Source organism: Pseudonaja textilis, chromosome 14 (genome assembly GCF_049901715.1).
Source record: "Pseudonaja textilis isolate UNSWEBS1 chromosome 14, rPseTex1.2, whole genome shotgun sequence".
Classification (NCBI taxonomy): Eukaryota; Metazoa; Chordata; class Lepidosauria; order Squamata; family Elapidae; genus Pseudonaja; species Pseudonaja textilis.
Genome location: NC_142003.1, coordinates 10,536,425 through 10,558,775, shown reverse-complemented (window position 1 = coordinate 10,558,775; position 22,351 = coordinate 10,536,425). Strand labels below are relative to the sequence as shown.

Genomic DNA, 22,351 nt, shown 5'->3' with positions numbered 1-22,351 from the left:
TTCAGATCAATAGTTGGTATCAGTTTTTTCCCCAAAGGTGCTTGTTCAAAAGGCAACTGGACATTGTTTTTCCTTGAAGTCGTTTCCCTTTTTATCCGAGAAGGTTCTTCAGTTCTGACTGTCAGAACTGACAGTCACGTGACCATGGGGATGCTGCAACAGTCATCAGTGTGAAAAAGGGTCCTAAGTCAACTTTCTTCCGTGCCGTTGTAACTTCGAACAGTCTTTAAATAAACTGTTGTAAGTTGAAGACTACCTTCTCAACTAACAACCAAACAAATTTCTATTGCTAAGTGAGAGAGCTGTTAAGTGAGTTTTGTCCCCTTTTGTGAGTGAAGGCGAATATTCCTGTCCCACCATAATGTTGTAGGATTCAACCTCAATCGGACCAGAGGTTTACTCTTCCAAGCTTTCGGACTCGTGCCAGAGCTTCATCTTCAGGACATTTCTCTCGAGCAGAGCATGTGCTTCTTCTGTGTAAATATCACACAGTGCATAAATAAATAACACACACGACTTGAGAAAAGTTCCCTTAAGATGGGCTCTGGCACGAGTCTGAAAACTCGGAAGACAAAACTTCTGCTCCCAAAGATTGACCCAGATTGGATCCTGTCCCATTTTAATTTCTTCGCTGGTAGGGGAACGTAAGGACCCTTGTTGCTCTCGGAGGAGCTTGGTTATGTTCAGTGGTGGGGTTAAAAAAAAATTACTACCAGTTCTGTGGGCATGGCTTGATGGGCGTGGCTTTGTGGGCGTGGTGGGGGAAGGATACTGCAAAATCCTCATTTCCTCCCCATCCCACTAACCTGCTTTCCAGCTCCGTTCTCCTGTGCAGGGCAACCAAAGAAGACCCAGCCGATCAGTTGGGACTCAAAGGGAGGCAGAGAAGAGATGAGGGCAGGACCAGTCAGAGGTGGGATCTTCCGGTCCTCTGAACTACTCAAAATTTCCATTACAGGTTCTCCAGAACTGGTCAGAACCTGCTGAATACCACATCTGGTTATGTTCTTGCAGATGTTTCATTACCAACCTAGGTATAATAACATCAGTGCTGGAAAAGATAATAAGAGAGAGCAAACCTCGTTCCCTTCTAGAGCCGATGATGTCACCTAGTGTGGTCATGAAATGTCTGCAGGAAAGCCAACAAGCTCAAAGAGCACCCTACAAATAAATCAATAAAATATCTAACAGCCACTGTGGGAACAGAAAGCCAAACTAGATAAGCCTTCCATCTGGTCCAGCAGAACATTTATCCTATTGGGGAGAAAAAAAGGGTCCTTCTTAGCCTTCCCTTTGAAAGGATGCAGTGGCTCAGTGGCTAAGACGCTCTGAGCTTGTCGATCAGGAAGGTCGACAGTTCAGCAGTTCGAATCCCTAAGCGTCGCGTCACGGAGTGAGCTCCCGTCACTTGTCCCAGCTTCTGCCAACCTAGCAATTCGAAAGCACGTTAAAAAATGCAAGTAAAAAAATAGGAACCACTTTGGTGGGAAGGGAACAGCGTTCTGTGCACCTTCGGCGTTTAGTCCTGCCGGTCACATGACTACGGAGATGTCTTCGGACAGCGCTGGCTCTTCGGCTTTGTAATGGAGATGAGCACCGCCCCCTAGAGCCGGAAACGAGTAGCACATATGTGCAAGGGGAACCTTTACCTTTACCTAGCCTTCCCTTTGTGGAAAATGTCATAAGAACGAAGCTTGTTCCGCTCCGTCCAAAGCCAGTCTGGGATTAATTCGGCCTCAAGACAGTGATCTCATCGACCACGGATGGCCCTGGATGAGCCAAGCATCATTCCGCTCTGTACATTGAGGGGGTTTTCAGGCCTTTTGTTTAAAAAACTGAAGGGCCTTATAAATATTTATAGGAGGGTTCAGAGTAAGAGGATTTCGACACACACACACACACACACACACACACACACACACACACACGCATAAACTCGAGATACTCATCAAGAAGTAGATCGTGAGCCAACTGATAAAAAGCAGAAAGGGAAACAACCGACGTTGGGGAGGGACATAGACCGTACGGCCTTCAGCTTGTGCTTCTGGTTCCCACACTCAGATTTTACATTCTTCCAGGAGCCCCACATGGGCATAGCCAATATTTGGCAGCCGCTTGCCTGCCTTTTTTTTCAGCAGAGAGAATCCTTCTCCTCACACATAGGTTTGTTTTCGGAAAACACGAGGACTTCTACAGTGCCTTCCCCACACCCCAAATAACCCAAAGCAACCCACCCCCTCCAGGGATGGGCTGCTGGGGGTCCAGGAGAGCCCCCAGCTAAGATTCTGTGCAGGTTGGAGAACCCCCAAATCTCACTCCTGGCTGGCTCTACCTACCCTGCTCCTCCCCCTCCCAGGAATCCCCACATGACCTGTTTTGGATGCAGATAAGTGCAGGATGTGTGCGGAGCCTCAGGGAGGGCGAAATATGGGACTCCCAAAAGTTCAGGAAGGCTGGAAATGGTTTCCGGTTTCCATTTCCGGTTTCCAGAAAACCTCCGGAGTCCGGGGAGGGCAAAAACGTCTGTGGTGCAGGAGGCCGATTAGGCCCTGCCCACGATGGCCACACCCACCCAGCAACCGGGCAGAGAACCAGTTGAGGGCTAGTTGAGGTTGAAATGTTTGAAGCCCACCCCTGCCCCCCTCCCTCAAAAGCTGGAAAGGTTGTCCCTCTCTTCTCCCCTCCCCTCCTGTCACCCTCAATCAGGGATCTGTGCAACCCTAAGCAGCCTAAAACAAAGAAATAATTCAGAAAAGTATAGCTGCAAGAACGGGGAAGTTGCTCAGTTATGGCGGATCAAATGGCTTCTCCCCCAGGCTGATTCTCCCAGGCTGGGCCCTCGCATTTCCCCATCTGTCTGGAGAACAGAAAGTATGACTTGAGGTTTTCAGCCAAGCAACAGCCCCCTTCTCCTGAGAGAAGTTAATTTTGAGCTATCATTTCTCCCTGCACGGGAGAACATCTGCCTTGAATTATCGTTCCTAGTTTCCTGTTTGTTTTGGGGTAGGTTAGACATGGTGGCCTCCACTCAAGGTCCTTCCCCCTCGGGTGGCCAGCTTTTCCCACTTTTCAAAATACAGTTCACTTGGGACTATCACGTCCAGCTGGAGATTTCACTGCCAAGAAGGGCCAACTCAGCAGGAAAAAATTGCTGAGAGACCTCCAGCTCAGCAAGAGGGGTCATCGATGGCTTGAAATGGGGCACAAGTGTTTATTTATTTTATTGACCTTGAGAGAGACGGGATGAGGAAATGTTGCCTAGAGAATAGTCAGATAAGAGAGGACATAGACCTGAGCTGCATAATGGAAGGGGAGAAAGCTTTGTGGAGCTACAAAGAAGAGGGGAGTCAACTTATTTTGCAAAGCACCAGAAGACAAGGCAAGAAATAATGGATGGAAACTAACCATGGACAGGAACAACCTGGAATTAAGGAGAAACCTCCTAAGAGCGAGGACAATTAACCCGTGGAAGAGCTTGCCTTCAGACGTTGGGGCTGCTCCATCACTGAAGGCTTTTAAGAAGAGACCGGATATGAAATGTATAGGGTCTCCTGCTGAAGGGGCTGGATTAGAAGACCACCAAAGCTCTATTGTGATTGAAGGAGACTCAGAAAGGAGCCCGCTCTAGTGAGCCTGTTCAAGAGACACTAGATCCGAGGTGGAATTCAGCTGGCTTTGACCGGTTCTAGAGAACTGGTAGCAGAAATTTTGAGTAGTTCGACGAACCGGCCAATCCCACCTCTGACTGGCCCCACCAACCCCATCTCTTCTCTGCCTCCCATTGAGTCCCAGCTGAGTCTCCTTTGGTTGCCCTGCACAGGAGAACGGAGCTGGAAAGCAGGTTAGTGGGGTGGGGAGGGAAGGGGGATTTTGCAGTGTCCTTCCCTTGCCACGCCCACCAAGCCATGCCACGCTCACCAAGCCACACCCACAAAACTGGTAGTAAAATTTTTTGAATCCCACCACTACACTGGAGGATTTATACAATATTTTCAAGGTTTCAGTGAAGGTAAAAATTTCCCTGTCCAGTCGCACTTTAGGGCACAGTGCTTATCTCCGTTCCAGCCAGCATTGTCCGAAGATATTTTCTGTGGTCATGAGGCCAGCCTGGCTATATGCCAAAGGTGCACAGAACGCTGTTACCTTCCCATCGAAGTGGTACCCATTTCTCTGTTTGCATTTGCAAGCTTTCGAACTGCTAGGTGGACAGGAGCTGGGGCGAGGAACTCACCCCATCACGCAGCACTCAGGTCTCAAACCGGGGCTGTCAGCTTTCCACCTGACAAGCTCAGGGTCTTCAACTGCTCCCCCCCCACTCCACCCCTGCCCTTCAAAATTGCAAGGTTCTGTTAATGTAGCCTTAACACTAAAGAGTGTTAGTGTATCTGGTCATGTTTCCTGTCTGGTTGACCTTTGGGTGTCGACTCTTGCTTGGGGCTGCTGTGCTTTTCTTTTGTATCATTCCCAGTTCCTGAGAATGACCTGCTTACTGGCCTTTTGCAACAGTGCGTGAAAAAGCCCTTGGGAGGTAGGCTGAGGAACCCTCCCTAGCTTCTCAGGTGGTTAAGGAGACCCTGGAAGATTTGTAGAGCACTTTGAAAGTTGCAAGGTTGTGTTACCGTAACCTGCCATAAAACAGTGTTGGTGTTTCCTGTCTGAACTACCTGGGAAAGCTGAGATCTTTAGATCATTCCTTTTGCTTTGGCGGTGCTGTGCATTTCCGTTGCACCATTCCCCGCCCATGGGTTGCTTTTCGGCAAGAGCTACCTGCTTTCCAAAAACTTTGCACGCCGTACACATTACTCTTTCTGGGAACCATCTCCTGCCTAGCAACCCTCCTGCCCTTTCCCACCCTCTCTCCTCCCCAAACATTTTCTCCTTGCCCTCGTTCCCTCCCCAGTGCAGTTCAAACCTTGGCACCGAATTCTCTTCTGAAGTCTTGACTCTCCCCTGCGCTTGGCAATAAATATTCCCAGATCAAAAGCCGCGAGCCAGCTCAGAAATGCCAGAAAGCAACTTTGGGTAAGAAGGCTGATTTCATGGAGGGCCTCAGACATCCTTTCCAAGAGGAAGGATTTAGGGGAATTGTTTTAAAGAGCTAAACAAAAGCAGAGCAAAATACAGGTACTCCTTGACTTAAAACAATCCGTTTAGTGATGTTTGTAGTTACCGCACTGGGAAAAAGTGACTTACGACTCTTTTTCACACTTGTGACCGTTGCAGCATCCCCAGGTGGCCATGTGATCAAAACTCAAAACACTTCACTGTTGTAACTGAATGGTCACTAAACAAGGCAGTTGCTAAACAAGGACTGCCTGTGGGCTGTTTGAACTTGCCCTCAAAGAGAACAGGGAGCTTCTATGTTGTCATGTATTCTAGTTCTCAATAACGCATCCGTAATTGTGCCGAATCTGGAAGTTTACAAGTCTGAGCATAGTCTTCCAGAAAAGGAGCTTAGGAAACCATATTTCTTGGAAGCCTGACACGGTTGCTTTGAAGTTTGGTGCCGGATGCAGCAATCTATCTCCCCTCTCCAGAAATTTAATCCTGGTTTCAGGACTTGGCTTTGAGCAGAAGCTCAAGAGCAAAGCACGGCCGGTCAGAAACCAAAACTTTCAGGATTTCATGAGGCCACCACCTCAACTTCTGCTTCCCTTCATATACTCTCTGACCATTGGCGTTGGGAACAGCGTTTTTCAACCTCGGCAACTTTAAAAGGTGTAGGCCTCAGCTCCAGAATTTCCCAGTCAACCTGCCAGCTGAAGAATTCTGAGTTGATGTCCACCTATCTTAAGAGCGGCCAAGAAACAAGGGGTGGAAACAATGGGGAGAACTAAAGAGAAATTTCCTAATAGGGAGGACAATTAACCAGGGGAACAGCCTGCCTCCAGAAGTTGTAGGTGCTCCACCACTGGAGGTTTTTAAGAAGAGACTGGACAGCGATTTTTTCCTGAATGTTATAGGGCCTTCTGCTTAAGCAGCGGGTTGGACTAGAAGACCTCCAAGGTCCCCTCCAACTCCATATTATTCTGGAGAATTCTGAGTTGAAGTGCACGTATCTAAAGACTTGCCAGCGTTGAGAAATGCTGCTCCAGATGTTCCATCTTTGCTGGTTGCCTGAAGCTTCTCCAGAAAAATGTAAAACCGTATGCACTTGAAAAGAAGTTGACCCTGAATTTGAGACGACTTTCCTTCCCCGCTAAGAAAACACACTAGCCTCCCCTTCCCATTGCTGTACACTCCACAGTTTAAAAAGCTTGCCACCGCTTTCTGATTATCTTAGTTATCAGAGGAGAAAATCTAATCCTCCTCCATTCGGCTAAATGCTGGAATTGTACCTTCTTCCAACCCAAGATTACTCTTTTTCAAGACCCTGCGTGTCCTTTCCCCTCTGTTTTCCTGCTTTCCTGCCCCAGTTTTGCTCCAGCAGTGGGGCGGATGTTCCAGTGGCTTGCCCGAGCCCCCTTCCTGGGGTGCTGCCTTGACCAATTACAAACCAGGAGTGGAAAGGACAGGAAGACATCCCAGCTGTGGCTCCTTTGACCCTTGAACATCTGGCGGCACACATCTGTTTCTGATCACGCCTGGGAATCTCTTCTCTCCCTCCCATGCCGAGAGGGTTTGACTTTGTCAAACTTGAAAGGGGTGTTTGTGTGTGTGTGTATGCGTGTGTTTGAGGAGCGAGGGAGGGTAAAGACCAGAAATGCTTTGGATAGCAAGGAAAAAAGCCCCTGCAAACCAGAATAAGATCACTTTGGAGAGATGTGAGATAAACAAGCAAGAAACAGAATGAAGCTCTGAAGGGTTTGGGGTTAGAGTTGGTTTTAGAAGACTCTTCCTTCTTATGGGTCCTAGATAATGACAGCTTTGGGCAGCAGCTGTATTTCCCATCTTCAGCCCCCCAAATAAATGCAGGCGGTACACTCACCCAATGAGAGATAAAATGAATAATTTGGGACGAGTGAGAGATTCTCTCTGAAGTTCTCTCTGAAGTTCAGTGTCCCACCTCAGGTTGGGCAGAACTTCAGTGTCCCAACTCAGGTTGACCAATGGAGATCAGGTTCTGACCATGTGCTTAGTCTAGTGCATGGAGATATTGGTCCCAAGGAATAACACGTGTTAATAATAGATGTGTAATAATGTGTTGGGTACTTGACATATGTAACACCACTGCTTTGTGAGCTGTATTGGTTGCTAGTGTGTTTCTAGGTGCAATTGAAGGTGCTCGTTGATGGGTATAGTATTGTGTAATGTAGGGTAGGGTAGGGTAGGGTATAGAGTAGGGTAGAGTAGAGTAGGGTAGAGTAGAGTAGATTTGTAGATGATCGATAGGTAGGTAGGTAGGTAGATGGATGGATGCAAAGATGGATGGATGGATGAATAGAGAGAAAGAGATAAGGAGAGAGGGAGAGAGAGGGAGATGATAGATAAATACATTAGCTATATAGACAGATCCAGGCAGATTAGATAATAAGTAGATAGGTACGTAGGTAGTAAGGTAGGTAGGCAAACAGACAGACAGACAAACCCTTAGATATGATGGATAGATCTAGAGATAGATGGATGGATGGATGGATGGATGGATGGATGGATGGATGGATGGAGAGATAGAAAAATAGATAGATAGATAGATAGATAGATAGATAGATAGATAGATAGATAGATAGATAGATAGATAGATAGATAGATAGATAGATGGACAGCCAAGGATCTTAGATAGCCCACCCCCTTAATGAATCAGAACTATATGTGCAACTATCCATATACACAAGTAAATGTCAACATGTAAGAGTCTTTGAGATTTTCGTTTATTTTTGGTTGTTTCCTCTCCTCGCCTTTGGTACCCATCCTACGATGTTCTAGCTGTGCAGCCCAAACATTGTTTTCTCAAAGGTTTTCCTTCATCCCTTTGCTTTTGCAAGAGAATATGCTCTCTCTCCTATCCAAACCTAGTTGGGAGGCCTCCAGAGACTACATCTTGACCGACTGAGGCCAGAGGTGAGAAGGTCCTATGTCCTGGAGGAGAAAGATCTAAGAGACGCAAGAAGGGAGCCCAGTGTTTTATTGGAAACCCTCTTCTCCTGTTTTAGCCTGCCAACGGTTGGCTGTCAGTCAGAAAGAGAAGTGGCTTTGATGAGGACCTTGTCTGCCTGACAGCTCTGTGTCTAGAAGACCCCAGTGGGCCATCAATATTCATGGATAGAAATATTGCAACTTTTGTATTCTGAGAAGGAGCTCCAGGCTTCCTAGGGATTTGTTTCATTTCAAGAGCAGACATTCTCATTTTGACTTGACTTATTCTACAGTTCTTCCTCTTGAACAGATTCTAGGTGGTCTACCAAAGTCCAATCAAGTGATCTTCTATCAAAACAATTGAATAAAACCATTTTATGTATTAATGAAGCCATTAATTGCATGCATTTCAGCAAATTACAGCTCTCTCTCTCTCTCTCTCTCTCTCTCTGTGTGTGTGTGTGTGTGTGTGTGTGTGTGTGTGTGTGTACAGTAGTGGGATTCAAAAATTTTACTACTGGTTCTGTGGTCGTGGCTTGATGGGATTGGCTTGGCTTGATGGACGTGGCTTGGTGGGCATGGCAGGGGAAGGTTACTGCAAAATCCTATTCCCTCCCCACCCCACTAACCTGCTTTCCAGCTCCGTTCTCCTGGGCAGGGCAACCAAAGAAGACCCAGCTGATCAGCTGGGACTTGATTGGAGGCAGAGAATAGAGGGGGGCCGGGCCAGTCAGAGGTGGCATTTGCTGGTTCTCCAAACTACTCAAAATTTCCACTACTGGTTCTACATAGATTTTGTGGTTTCCTAAAGCAATAATTGCCCCTATATTAAATATGAAAGAGTTCTTTAAAGAGTTAAGTGTTCTTTAATCCACTACTATCAAGAGTTCTTTGATCCACTACTTAACAGAGTTTGGAATGTTTTACACCACCTCCTCCTTTCTCCTTTGTAGGACAGAGTGGTCTTGGCAAGTCCACCATGGTCAACACCCTCTTTAAATCCAAGATCAGCCGGAAATCAACTTGTTCCGGGTACGAGGAGCGTATTCCCAAAACTGTGCAGCTGCTTTCTGTCACCCATAGTAAGTAATATGAAAAGGCTAATTCTTCCTCACCCTTTTTGCCATCTTCCTTCCAGTAGATCCATCACAGGTCTAGAAAAACCACAAGGGATTTTATACTTATCCATAATTTGTGTTCTGGCTATTGAGACAGACATATAATTTTTCCAGTTTAAACGAGCATTACAAATTATATGATAAGTTTCAAGATGGGAAGGAATTGTGTTTTGTATGGAAGTTGCTCACTAGAGCAGGGGTCACCAACCTTTTGGACCTCAGGGACCACAAAACTTATAATTTTAAATTCCACAGACCACTAATATGAATTTTGACTGGCGGTGGCTTGCAGACGTTGGTGGAAAAATCAGTCCAGTATTCCAGAGCTGCAGTAGTCACAAGAGTGGCCCTTTGGTCACTCCAGAGCTTTCTTTCTATCCCCCAAACTCCACCAGAAATGAGTCCTGGTGAGACTTGTCGTGCCAGCGCAGCCTCTTGGAGCAGGAGGCCTTGCAGGGTCCCAAAGACTCATTTCTGGCAGAGTTTGGGGGAGAGAAAGAAAGACTTTTGCTGCTTTCCTTGCGTGCAGCCAAGAAGTGGAAAGAAGCAGAAGATTGGTCTAGATCAGTGGTGGGATTCGAATTTACTTACTACCATTTCTATGGGCGTGGCTTGGTGGGCATGGCAGGGAAAGGATACTGTAAAATCTCCAGTCAGAGGTGGGATTTGCCAGTTCTCCAAACTACTCAAAATTTCCGCTACCGGTTCTCCAGAACTGGTCAGAACCTGCTGAATATCCACCTCTGGTCTAGATCTCGAAGATCTCAAAGATCTCTTCCAAGCCTACAATTCCATGTTCTACGTTCTAAAAGCAGTAGTAGAAATATTGGGTGGTTCCCAACTGGGAAACTTCTCCGTAGGACTGGAGGAAATCAACCCGCATTTTTGGCAGGCATGGAAGGGATAACTGTCCTTTTTGAAAAATAGCTGGGCTGTCGACGGTCTGCACAGCGGAGAGATTGTGTGGGGGAAGCAATGTCGGGGCAAACCGGAAGGGGTGGAAGGCCTACTGGGTCAATGAAAAAAGAGACCCCTTTATTGTGCTACGTCTAAACTAGGCTATTCTTCTTCCACATCCTTCAACTCCTCCCCCCACCTCCCACTCCTCAGTTACCCGCCAGGGCTTGAAAGGAGCTGGGCCTGTCCATTTCAGCTCTGAGGAACAAAAGGGGTCTTGTGCAGGACTCCCACTGACCCATTAAAGCGTCGTCGCCATAGCTACCCTCCCAGGAAGTTCGTGCTGCTTTTCAGAGGTGGGGGGAGGAACGCTGTCGTTCTTCCAAAAGGGAGAGCCCACCCCTGGCCTCCTAGTTTGAGATCAGAGACACCCACTCCCCACCCGCTCCCCAGAAAGGGGGTCCGTTTCCTGGGGGAGGAGACGGAGGGAAGAGGCTTTCGAAGGCAGCGCTGGTGGTGGTGGGGGAATGGCATCCTACCCAAAGTCGAAGGGCTCTTTTGGAGATCCAGGGAAAGGTGCTAAGATGGTGAGGTCTGCACGGTCTCTCATTTCAGAAGGCTTTCTGCAGCCTTCCAGACTCAGCCACAACAGAGTTAAAGTGTCTTTGCCCTCCCAGTTCTAAATCCCGTCAGGAATCTCTGCATCTGACATTGATTTGAAAGGTTCAGTGAGAGCTGCTAATCCACTCCTCATCCTGACAATCAGAATTATCTATTTTTCTGTCTGTCTATAGATCTGTCTATCAATTTCTAGATCTATTTATCACATCTAAGGGTCCGTCTGTCTGTCTGTCTACCTATCATTTAATCTACTGTGTCTGTGTCTGTCTATATAGCTAATGTATTTGTCTATCATCTATCTCTCTATCCTATCTCTCTCTCCATCCATCCACCGATCCATCCATTTATGCATTTTTGCATCCATCCATCTACCTATCTACCTACCTATCTACCTATTATTTAATCTATTGCGTCTGTGTCTGTCTATATAGCTAATGTATTTGTCTATCTATCATCTATCTCTCTATCCTATCTCTCTCTCCATCCATCCATCCGTCCATCCATCCACCCATCCATCTATGCATCTTTGCATCGATCTACCTAACTATCATCTAATCTATTGTGTCATCTATCTGCCTATCTATCTATCTATCCATCTATCTACCTACCTACCTACCTATTATTTAATCTATTGTGTCTGTGTCTGTCTATATAGCTAATGTATTTGTCTATCTATCATCTATCTCTCTACCCTATCTCTCTCCCCATCCATCCACCCATCCATCCATCCATCCCTCCCTCCATCCATCCATGCATCTTCGCATCCATCTACCTACCTACCTACCATCTAATCTATTGTGTCTGCTATCTATTATTTACCTACCTATTATCTAATCTATTGTGTTTGCAATCTACCTACCTACCTATCAATCTATTGTGTCTGTGTCTATATAGCTACTGTATTTATCTATCATCTATCTCTCTATCCTATTTCTCTCTCCATCCATCCATCTATGCATCTTTGCATCCATCTACCTACCTATCATCTAATGTATTGTGTCATCTATCTATCTATCTATCGTATCTATCATATCTATCTACCTACCTACCTACCTACCTACCTACCTATCTAGCAAATATATCTAACCACATATCTCACAAGAAGGGACTCTGAAAGGCCTACAACAATCAAATAAAAACAACCCTCATACAAATGCAATCATTATATAAATCTAAAAGAATTGTTGCTTAAAATTTAAAATAGATTACGAAGAAAACTATACAAACCATAGGTCTGGAGAGATGAAATATATCAATAGAGGAGCCATCTGGAGATGTCCATGGTTCCCTGCTGGGACTTCAAGTCTGCTAAGGGACTTCTGGAACATCAACTGAGATGGAGCTTGTTTCATTTTTAGGGTGGTATGAGAATATTTCCCACCCCCTCAGTTGAAAAGCAAGAAGGAAGCAGGTGCGTCTGAGTGTGGATTCCGAAACGTGACCTAACCAAATGTCCTCTTCTTCTGACAGTTGTTGAAGAAAAAGGTGTGAAGATGAAGCTGACGGTCACAGACACCCCAGGATTTGGGGACCAGATTAACAATCAAAACTGGTATGAAGGGGGACAGACCACTAGCATCTCGCATGGAAGATCTGGCGTTGAACTCCTCTATTCATTTCATGAATTTTATTGATTAGCCCTTGGGCCATATCAAAGAGCAGAGTTCCCAGACACAAATTATTACTAAAATGTGATAAAAGCCATTTAAAATGGAATTGGGATAAAATAGAATCATATAAGATTTAGATAAAATATGACAACATTATATGTTGGTGTCACCCCTACAATCCATCCCAATCAGCCCCACATATGTCAGTCTCAACCGAACCATTTTGCTCATGTACTGTGCTGTGTTAAATGTTAGTTTCAGATTCTGGCTGCACATAAGGTAAGTTCTTTTGACGTGGGGATCCCAATGGGTCATTTGTTTGGTATAGAGACCGAGGTACACCTGTCTCTCACTCCCTTATACAGGCAACCATCAAATAGGATGTGAGCCAGGTCTTCTACCTCCGCCACTCCGCAAATGCAGAGATGTACATTGTAGGATATAGAATGTCATTCCTCTGTTCGACATTCATTCAATGTATATGTCCCCTTTTAAAGACCACCCTCCTGGAAGAGTGCCTTAATTAGGGAGGGGTCACTTCACTGCACAAGATCAGGAGAATCTTTAAAATGGATCTAATCGATTTAGCACCAAGGCTGGGGTTGCCGGCCTTAGGCTGCATACAAGGTTATCGGATGGTGTAGGCGGTGTTGGGATTCGCCAGTTTGCACCAGTTCGGTTGTTAACTTTCTGAGTAGTTTGGCAAACTGGTTGTTGGAAGAAATCATTAGGGCAGAGAACCGGTTGTTAAATTATTTGAATCTCACCACTGGGTGCAGGCCAAAAATCAAGATGGCAGCCACAACATGGCTGTTGAAGCCTGTGCAAAATAGGCCACAGTTTGAGGGCTCCGTTGCAGTTACACTCTCAACTTTTATTACTATGCCCCATGCACACTTCTGGCTGCATAAGTCCTGCATGGAATGCTTTCTAGGTAGCCCTTGACTTACAACCATTTTTGTTCAGTGACCATGCAAAGTTACAACGGCACTGAAAAAAATGGTGTATGACTCCCTCTTACAATCATCAAGCCTCCAGAGCCAGGGGAGGGTGAAAATCCCCATTGCCCCGTGGTGCAGGAGGCCAACTAGGCCACGCCCACCATGGCCACGCCCACCCAGCAACTGGGCAGAAGAACAGTTGCTAAAATGTTTGAAGCCCACCCCTGGTTTCCACCTCATCACAAGACCCTAACAAGACCCTCACTTGACATACTCACACCTGAGCCATCACAAGACCTACTGACCCCATGAAGCCCTTTTAAGCAGAAGAACACTGACACTGACATCCCCTAAGCTCTGCTGAAGATGTTACCTAGCCTGGTAATGAAAATTTGGAAACCAACCCACAAACTTCCAGAACGAGCCTTCACCCTCATCCTTTGCCCAAGGTGCAGGTATTTGCCACTATTGCTTATGATGTAAGCTTGTGGCGAAGGCACAAAACTTGACAATTAAAAAAAAGTTGATTGCAGAACATTTGACATTTAAGAAAACTTCCAGATAGCAGCGATCCAGGTTAGGCAGCCATACCCATAAAGGGCAAATTTCTGTCAATTGCAACATTTCAATATGCAAGGGTACAGATGGATTCCAATGACATGATTTGCCTGTTTCCATCACAGCCATGATTTAGACTTACATTCACCATCAGGCTTGAAATTTTGGGCTTGGGCAACCTTGAACTACGCCACCTACTGTTGGACTTAAGCGTAGTACACAAAATTACCTCCAATAATGTCCTAACAGTCAATGGCTACCTCAGCTTCAACTGCAACGATACAAAAGCACACAACAGATACAAACTCAATGTAAACCGCTCCAAACTTGACTGCAGAAAGTACGACTTCAGCAACAGAGTGGTCAATGCCTGGAATGCACTACCTGACTCTGTTGTTACATTCTCTAACCCCCACTCCTTTAACCTCAAACTAACCACTATTGACCTCGCCCCATTCCTAGGAGGTCTGTAAGGGGTGTGCATACGTGCACAAATGTGCCTACTGTCCCCGTCCTATTGTCCTCATTTATTCGTACCCATTTCCTGTATTCTTACCCATGTTATTCTTAAACCTATTACCTTGTAAGTAATTGACAAATCGGATAAATACATAAATGAAATTTTGAGGGGCAACAGACACTCCCTTCTTCTGGTTATCCCATTAAAAAGCGGTTTCACTGAAATAAGAACAGCTTGATGTTCTTACAATGAAGGTCTTTTCTCAAAGAACTTCGTCCTTTATTTGTTTCCTTGTTTGCTTTAAGCAATAAGCAGAAAGTTTTGCTCAGAATGGCCCAGGAAGCTGAATCTCTGTTCTTCCTTTCTCATAGCTGGGAGCCAATCATTCAATATATCAATGACCAGTATGAGCGTTATTTGAAAGAGGAAATCCTGATTAACCGCAAGCAGAAAATCCCAGACACCCGTGTACATGCCTGTGTATATTTTGTCCCTCCCACAGGTCACTGGTAAGTCCACCTTTGATGCGGGAGTCCATCCCTCCCACTCATTATAGGCAAAAAGGGGATCATAGAAAGTTAGGCGAGTTCTATTCAGAATAAAGCACGGAGAAGACTACTCATCTTGTCTTTAATTCTATTAATCTATAACATGACATACAAAGAGAATACAAAAGCAAAATTAGGGAAATTAGCAAAGGAAAAAGAGAAGTGGATAGTGGGGGAAAGCAAGGGGGGAAAGGCATTGACTTCTAATTCCTTTGTTGCAGTTAAATAAGGCATTAAGATCTACCCTCAACTTTTTGCTTTTTCATAATAATAGAAACTAGCCATTTCAATAACAACAAATCTATCTAATCAGTATAACTCAAAATCAAAGATTCATTTTTTTGCTACCTCAAGCACCAAGTCCAGAAGTGGTTTTCAAGTAGAAAGGAAAGTATTGTATTGTATTTTTCTTTAATCAAAGCAGAAAAGAAAGTATTGTACTGTATTTTTCTTTAATCAAAGCAGTCAATTTAGCCATCTCTGGTACCTCCATCAGTTTTTGTAGCCAGTCATCCATTATGGGAATCGAGGTGACTTTCCATTGCTGTGCACAGAGTACTGAAGACTACCCATCTTGAAGATTGCTTTCACTTTCCACTCAGAAGCTATGATTCTGGTTTTCAATCGGCCATCAAAATGACAACCCAAAACTTGCAGGAAACTCTCAAAGGAACAGTACAACTATCTTCTTTAGACCACAGGCCAAGACAAATAGTCATAGCATCTTATCTAGATGGTCTTTAGATTACAACTCCTATCAAAGGTCATGGAGAAGGCTTTCCTTAATCCAAACCATACCTGTGACAGGTGATCTTTGAAATCCACCACCAAATGTGTTTGATGTCAAAGTTCCGATTGATAAGCCCAACCAATTCAGCACTCCAAGGCAGACAGCTTTCTCAAAGAATTGTTTTACTGAGCACGCATGAAAGCAAAACCAACTCTAACTAAATTTCCCGTGGTTTTTTGCATAATTAAAGAATAGATACTCCCCTCCCCTCTTGTCACAGGTCACATTGTCCAATTCTGGAAGCTCCTTCCAGTCTCTGGCCAGCACCTATTGAGATGACCTTGGTTCTCAAGGGATGATATATTGTTACTGCCTGGTCTGACGTTACAGCCTCTCTCCCCCTCTTATACTGTGTGGCAAGCTGAGAAACAAAAAGATGGCTGCAGCAGCTGAGATCTGTTCCAAAGTTGGCATTTGAGCAGTTGGGTAGACAACTCCTCCAGGGAAGGGGAAATCCTCCAACCACAATAGGCTTCATTGGGATAGCAGCTCTGTTCATATCACAGAGAGAGGTCTTCTTGCATTTCGTTCCCCTCAGGCTCCGCCCCTTGGACCTGGAGTTCATGAGACGTCTCAGTAAGATCACCAACGTGGTGCCGGTCATCGCCAAAGCGGACACCTTGACCCTTGAGGAAAGGGCAGAGTTTAAACAGAGGGTAAGCATGAGCAGAAACACAGACGGTTCCTAATGACAGAAGGGTGGGTTGACCTAGTGAAAGGGGAGACTAATCAGTTGGAAGGGATCTTGGAGGTCTTCTAGTCCAACCCCCCGCTCAAGCAGGAGACCCTATACCATTCCAGACAAATGGCTGTCCAGTCTCTTCTTAAAAACCTCCATTGATGGAGCACCCACAACTTCTGAAGGCAAGCTATTCCACTGATTGTTTTCACTATCAGGAAATTTATCTTTAGTTCTAGGTTGATTCTCACCTTCGTTAGTTTCCATCCTCTGCCATTTACAGAAAAGTGAGTCTTGGGTAAAGCAGAAAGTATGATAAACTCAAAAGAAGTCACTTTGATTGTGTTAGGAATAAAATAGGGCTTTTGATAGGCATATAGATTCCGAACCCATAATTCAGAATCGAGATTCTTTTTTTTTTTGTAAGTTTTATTGGTTTTTAAAAACAAACATAGACAAACAAAACATAAAAACATCAAACTTTCTTCCATAAGTATACAAACAGTGTGCCGGTTGGTTTACAAATCATTTTGTGCATCCATTTCGTAGTCTTCAATTACAGTTACATTACATAAAAGCTCATATTATCAATCACAGAATCGAGATTCTAATCCAGGGTTTCTTTGCCTCAACAATTTTAAGGAGTGTGGACTTCAGCTCCCAGAATTTTTTATTCTGACTTTGAATGCTAGGCTGAATACTATCATGGTCTCGAAAAATAAAACTGGCCATCTGAAATAATAGATGCTTTCTCAAAGGTGAGAAAAATCCAGAAAAGTTATCTCGAGCAAAAGTTTGGGCTCGAATATGACTTTCTGATCTTTTGCTTGTATAAACAGAGAAGCGTTCGATTACAAAGTTCCTCTAGGTTTCATGGTTGATTGGACTCCGTAAAAGAGTTTTACAGCATTTCTGTAAATCAAGGGACAAAAAAAGAAAAGAAATCTGAAGTTTTGTGGCTGAGCAAGAATATTGAGGAGAGTGATCTTGCTTCTATATGATATTGAAATGAATTAGAATTAGAATTCTTTATTGGCCAAGTGTGATTGGACACACAAGGAATCTGTCTCTGGTGCATGAGCCTTCAGGGTACATACAACAACAGTGAATATCAGGTAGAAGCCAAACTGATCTCTTCTATACCGTGTTGTGATATTCTTGATCCAACCCCAAAGTGCAGATTGTTCATCACTTGTTGTCCTTCAATAAAAGAAAGGAATGTTCTCCCAGTCATGATCATAACTAGTGTCCTGCCCCTGTCAGAGTCCGAATCTGAGGAGGAAGATGAACAGCTGATAGGGAATGAGAGTGTGGCTCCGTTGGCTGTGGAGGAGGCTGGAGAAGGGCGAAGTCCAGCTGGGCAGAGCAGGGAAGAGGTAGAACAAGGGAGAGGGAGTTCAGAGGAAGACCCAGGCCCACCCCCCTCTTCATCCTAGGCCACGCAGGTAGGAATGGAGAAGAGAGCAACGTGGGTTGCATGGCTTATGAGGGAGGAAAGGGCCCTGATTCCCTTCATTAGCCACAACTGGGAAGACAGTTGATAAGAAAGGCAGACTGCGTGCAGCAGCTGCTGGGAGCAAACATGACTTTATCCTGTGTTGTCGTGGCTTATCTGTGTTGCTGGCATCTTTCCAACCATGTTGAGTTTTGCCGTGCCTTCATGTCTGGAATTCTTGCTCCTGCCCTGCCAAACTAATTACCTCCGTTTGGTTTGTTTGGACTTAGAGTTACAGTTTGTGTTGACCATGTTTTGGACTTAAGTCTCTGTAGTCAAAGGCTGTTCCTGGGAGAGTTTTTCTCCAGCCCAGAAGGTAACCTGGACATTGGGGGCAAAGTTGGAGTGAATAAAGGGACTTTTATTGATTAACTGACTGTGTTGCCTTTGTGCCATGCCCCGGGTCATCACAACTACCATTTTATCTTGGCAGGTCCAGAAAGACCTGAAGGCCCACGGCATCCATGTTTACCCCCAAGTAGACTTTGACGATGATCCAGACGATCGGCTTTTGAATGACAAAATCAGGGTAAGTCAGTGGTGCCCCCCCACCCACCCCGGATTGAGAGGACATTATGGAGGGTTCCTGGCTGAGTTTGGGGTTCAGCCAAAGCTGTAAGCTACATTTCAAGAACAGCTTTTACAGCATTTCCTCCCTTCCTACCTCAACATCTTTGCCCGGTTTTAAGTATTGATCTTGGCTTATATTAACTGTTATTCCCAATGTTCTCGAAGTCAGTGGCCAAATCTGGATTAAAGCTGCCTTTTGTTAGGTGTTCTGAGTTAGTTTGGAATTGCCCGTGTTGCAATCTGGAATTATAGTTTGGCTAGAGAGCTGCGATTTGAACTGAGGTGGAAACTAGGAACTGTAAGAAAATTCAACAGCTTTTAGCTTGGTTTGCAATATCGTACAGGTGAGTCCTTGACCTGCAACAGTTTATTGGGTGACTGTTCAAAGTTATAATGGCACAGGAATTTAAGACCATTCTTCATACTGATGACCGTTGCAACATCCCCAAGATCGTGTGATGAAAAGTTTGACCATTGGCAACTGGCATGTACTTATGACAGTTGCAGTGTCCCAGGGTCATGTGATCAGCTTTTGACAAGCAATGGGGAAGCCAGATTCACTCAACGACCATGTTTCTAACTTAACCATAGCTGAGATCCACTTAACAACTCTGGCAAGAAAGCCCGTGGAGCCAAACTCACTTGATAACTGTCTCGCTTAGCAACAGAAATGTTGGGCTCAGTGGTGTTTTAAGTGGAGGACTACCTGTAATCAGCTGGTGATTCTCAACAGGATTGCAATGTATTCAGCTTCTGAAGGTCTGTTTCGGTTTAGTTGAAGTTGTCAGAATTCTGGCAGTTACCCCCCCATCCCCATTTAAATCATGAGTCTCAAGCCAAACTTCCAAAACTTCAAAAGGATTTATTGGGAGTTAACATGCCGGCACTGCCTGGGTGCAGCCAACTCTGAGACACAGCATTCATTGTCACCCTTGACCCTGGTTTTCCCCTACCCCCTGGGCGTATCATAATTCATATTCTCCAATGGGATACTTCCATAGCCCAGAGTCATCAATCATGCTCTCCGGTTAGAATTTTGCACAGCAGAGACTTCAGTCACCTAGTTACTATCTTTGAAAACATTTATGGAATGCAGTTTTCCAAGCAGCTGCACTGCTCCCCCTTCCCTTTCTGTTGGCAACTCTTAAAAAGAGTAAATAAATATTTTATGAGTTGTCTGCGTACTCTTAAGTCTACCAGCCATGATGCCTATTCAAATTCTGCTGACTTTTTCCTTCACCAAGGTGGTAGAACCGAATTCCTCACCTTGCTTCTGTTTCTCTTAATCTAGGAGAAAATCCCCTTTGCAGTCGTAGGAGCAGACAAGGAACATCAGGTGAATGGGAAGAAGGTCCTGGGTCGCAAGACCAAGTGGGGGATCATTGAAGGTAAGGCTTCTTGGAGGAAGAGCTGGCCTGCAGAGATCCATCTGAGAAAAGTCCAAACTAGAAGGTCTCTAGGGTCAATCTGTTCGCTTTGTTCTGCACACCTTGCGTGTAGGCAAAGGAGTGGCAGAACCTGGGGGTAGAATTAAGAGAGGAGTCAGTCTAGAATCCCTGCATAGCCACAAGCAAATGATTAATGTCAGGCATGAAATGTCAAGTCCACACATGAAGGTCCAATTAAATTGCTAATCATGCCTATTGTCAAAGAGTTGACAGCGTGACTATTATTGTGAGACAACCCAGGAGCAAAACACAGGACACAGAGGTTTTGTCCTTTAACAGTGGTTTATATGCAAGACTGCTATATACATACATACACATGTTAGGCAAATGCCAGGCAATCAATCAATCTTCAACTCTACACAGAGAACTACAATGGGGATAGAACACGAGGAGAGAGAGATGCCCTCACATGACCTCCCTTATATAGACAGCTTCTTAAAGTGGCAGTACCCTGCTGACTCATCCTCAGTTCGTCATCTTGGCTTACAGCCTTACAGCAGCTGGTCAGCTATTAAATCTTCATTTTCTTAAGACCTGTGAACAGGAATCTTCTCAACCAAAACTCAGCCCAGGCTTGGAGTTTGATGAGGGTCAATGGAATTCAAGGGGAATTGGACTTAGTTCGCTTGTGGCAACTTAAGGATTCTAGGCTAGTTCCTCTTTTAACTCCACCTCCAGTTTCTCCTTCCTTCCTTCTCCTGCTTTGTGCCTTTTGCTTTCTTCTACTTCTCCCGCTTCGTGCTGTACACACTGATAGCTGCTTATTTACACCCTTGATTAGGAGGGAGATACTACTCCCAGCAGGACATGATCTGGGGCCATGTAATTGCCAAAATGTCTAAGCTTTCCTTGAAATTTGAAATGGAAGAACGACATCCTAAGATGTGCTAAAAACTTTGGTTATAATATACCGATGGATGAGTGGGAAAATGTGTGGTTAAATCCACACTATGGTAGATTTTTTGTTTTTTTTACAAAACGATGTACTGCACCATTGGTATATGACACCAGGCAAACTTTCTAGGATGTCTGAAGGTAAAGGCAGTCCTTGACTTATAGCCATTCGTTTACTGACCATTCAGAGTTACAACATCACTGGGAAAAAAAAAGACTCACAATTGGTTTTCACGCAACCACTGCACCATTCCTGTAGTCATGTGATCAGAGGCATGGCAATTGACTCGTATTTATGGCGGTTGCAGTGTCTCGGGGTCATGGGATCCGTTTTTGTGACCTTTGGACACACAGAGTCAATGGAGAAGGCAGATTTACTTAATAACCATGTTACTAACTTAATATTTTCAGTGATTCATAATCGCAGTGGCAAGAAAGGTCATAAAAACTCACTTAACGACTCACAGAGCCCAGGGGAAATAACTTTTATTGATTGGCATTGGGCAGCTCTCCGTAGGCTTTCAAACAGAGATGTTAGGCACCAGAATTGCAATCTGACCATTGATTAAAAACTACAGTAGCTTTAAATTTTTCCCCACTATTGGCAAGGCAATATTTAGGTATCCAGTGCCCTCTAGCGTTCAGCAGAGACTTATTCCCAGCCAGACACAAGGCATTCAAATCATTGCCTGTGAAATTCCAAAATTTGACCCAATGGCTCAAGCCAAACATTTGGCAGAAGAAATATTAGATAAGCAGAAGAAATATTAGATAGGACTTGTGCAGTGGAGTGAATTTAGGGAAGGTGTGATTTGAAAGGGAAGAAAGATCAGATGAATGAATTCTCCGCTCTTCAACCTCTTCGACACCTGGAATACTACAACTGATTTTGGTCACCATACTACAAAAAAAAAGATGTTGAGACTTTGGAAAAAGTTCAGAGAAGAGCAACTAAAGTGTTCCAAGGTCTGGAGACTAAAACATAGGAAGAATGGCTGCAGAATTTGGGCTTGGCTAGTCTAAAGGAAATAATTTGGGTGACATAATAGCAGTCTTCCAGTATTTGAGAGGCTGCAACAAAGAAGAGGGGGTCAAATTATTTTCTAAAGCATCAAAAAGCAGGACAAGAGACAATGATTAGAAATTAATCCAAGAGAGAACCTGGAATTAAGGAGGAACTTCCTAATAGTGAGGACAATTAACCAGTGGAAGATGTTGCCTTCAGAAATCATGGGTGCTCCATCACACAAACTCAAGTCCTGCAGTCGTTCTTCGTATGTTTTAGTCTCCAGGCCTTTGATCATCTTAGTTGCTCTTCTCTGAACTTTTTCCAAAGTCTCAACATCTTTTTTATAGTATCTATGACCAAAATCGGTTGCAGTATTCCAGGTGTGGTTGTCCCAAAGGTGCTTTTTCAAGAGGGAACTGGACTCTCTGGTCCAGAAAGTCCAGTTGCCCCCTGAAAAAGCACTTTTGGGTTTCCAGATGCAAATGTCTCTGCCAGTACTTGCTGCCCCATATGCTTGTAGCAAGCCTCCAAGAATTCACTGCCAAGATCAGTTTCCTTCCTTCAGCATGGGAAAAGCTTTACCTCTGTGCCCTGCTATGTTTTACAGGGAATTAAATGACACTAAATATTTGCACATAACCATGAATGAATTCCCCTTTGATCTGTGGACTTTGCTGCGTTTGTTTACACTCCTAGAACG

The 22,351-nt window shown here is 44.6% G+C and overlaps 1 protein-coding gene across 1 annotated transcript in view; it reads left to right on the top strand.

The window, feature by feature from the left end:
- The window catches only part of SEPTIN12 (septin 12), a 74,783-nt gene that overhangs the window by 46,457 nt on the left and 5,975 nt on the right, over positions 1-22,351 (top strand). The window contains exons 5-10 of the mRNA XM_026704132.2: positions 8,967-9,095; positions 12,120-12,201; positions 14,590-14,727; positions 16,095-16,212; positions 18,164-18,259; positions 19,592-19,688. Of these exons, the coding sequence (XP_026559917.1) occupies positions 8,967-9,095; positions 12,120-12,201; positions 14,590-14,727; positions 16,095-16,212; positions 18,164-18,259; positions 19,592-19,688 (660 nt within the window). The remainder of the gene's footprint in view (positions 1-8,966; positions 9,096-12,119; positions 12,202-14,589; positions 14,728-16,094; positions 16,213-18,163; positions 18,260-19,591; positions 19,689-22,351) is intronic.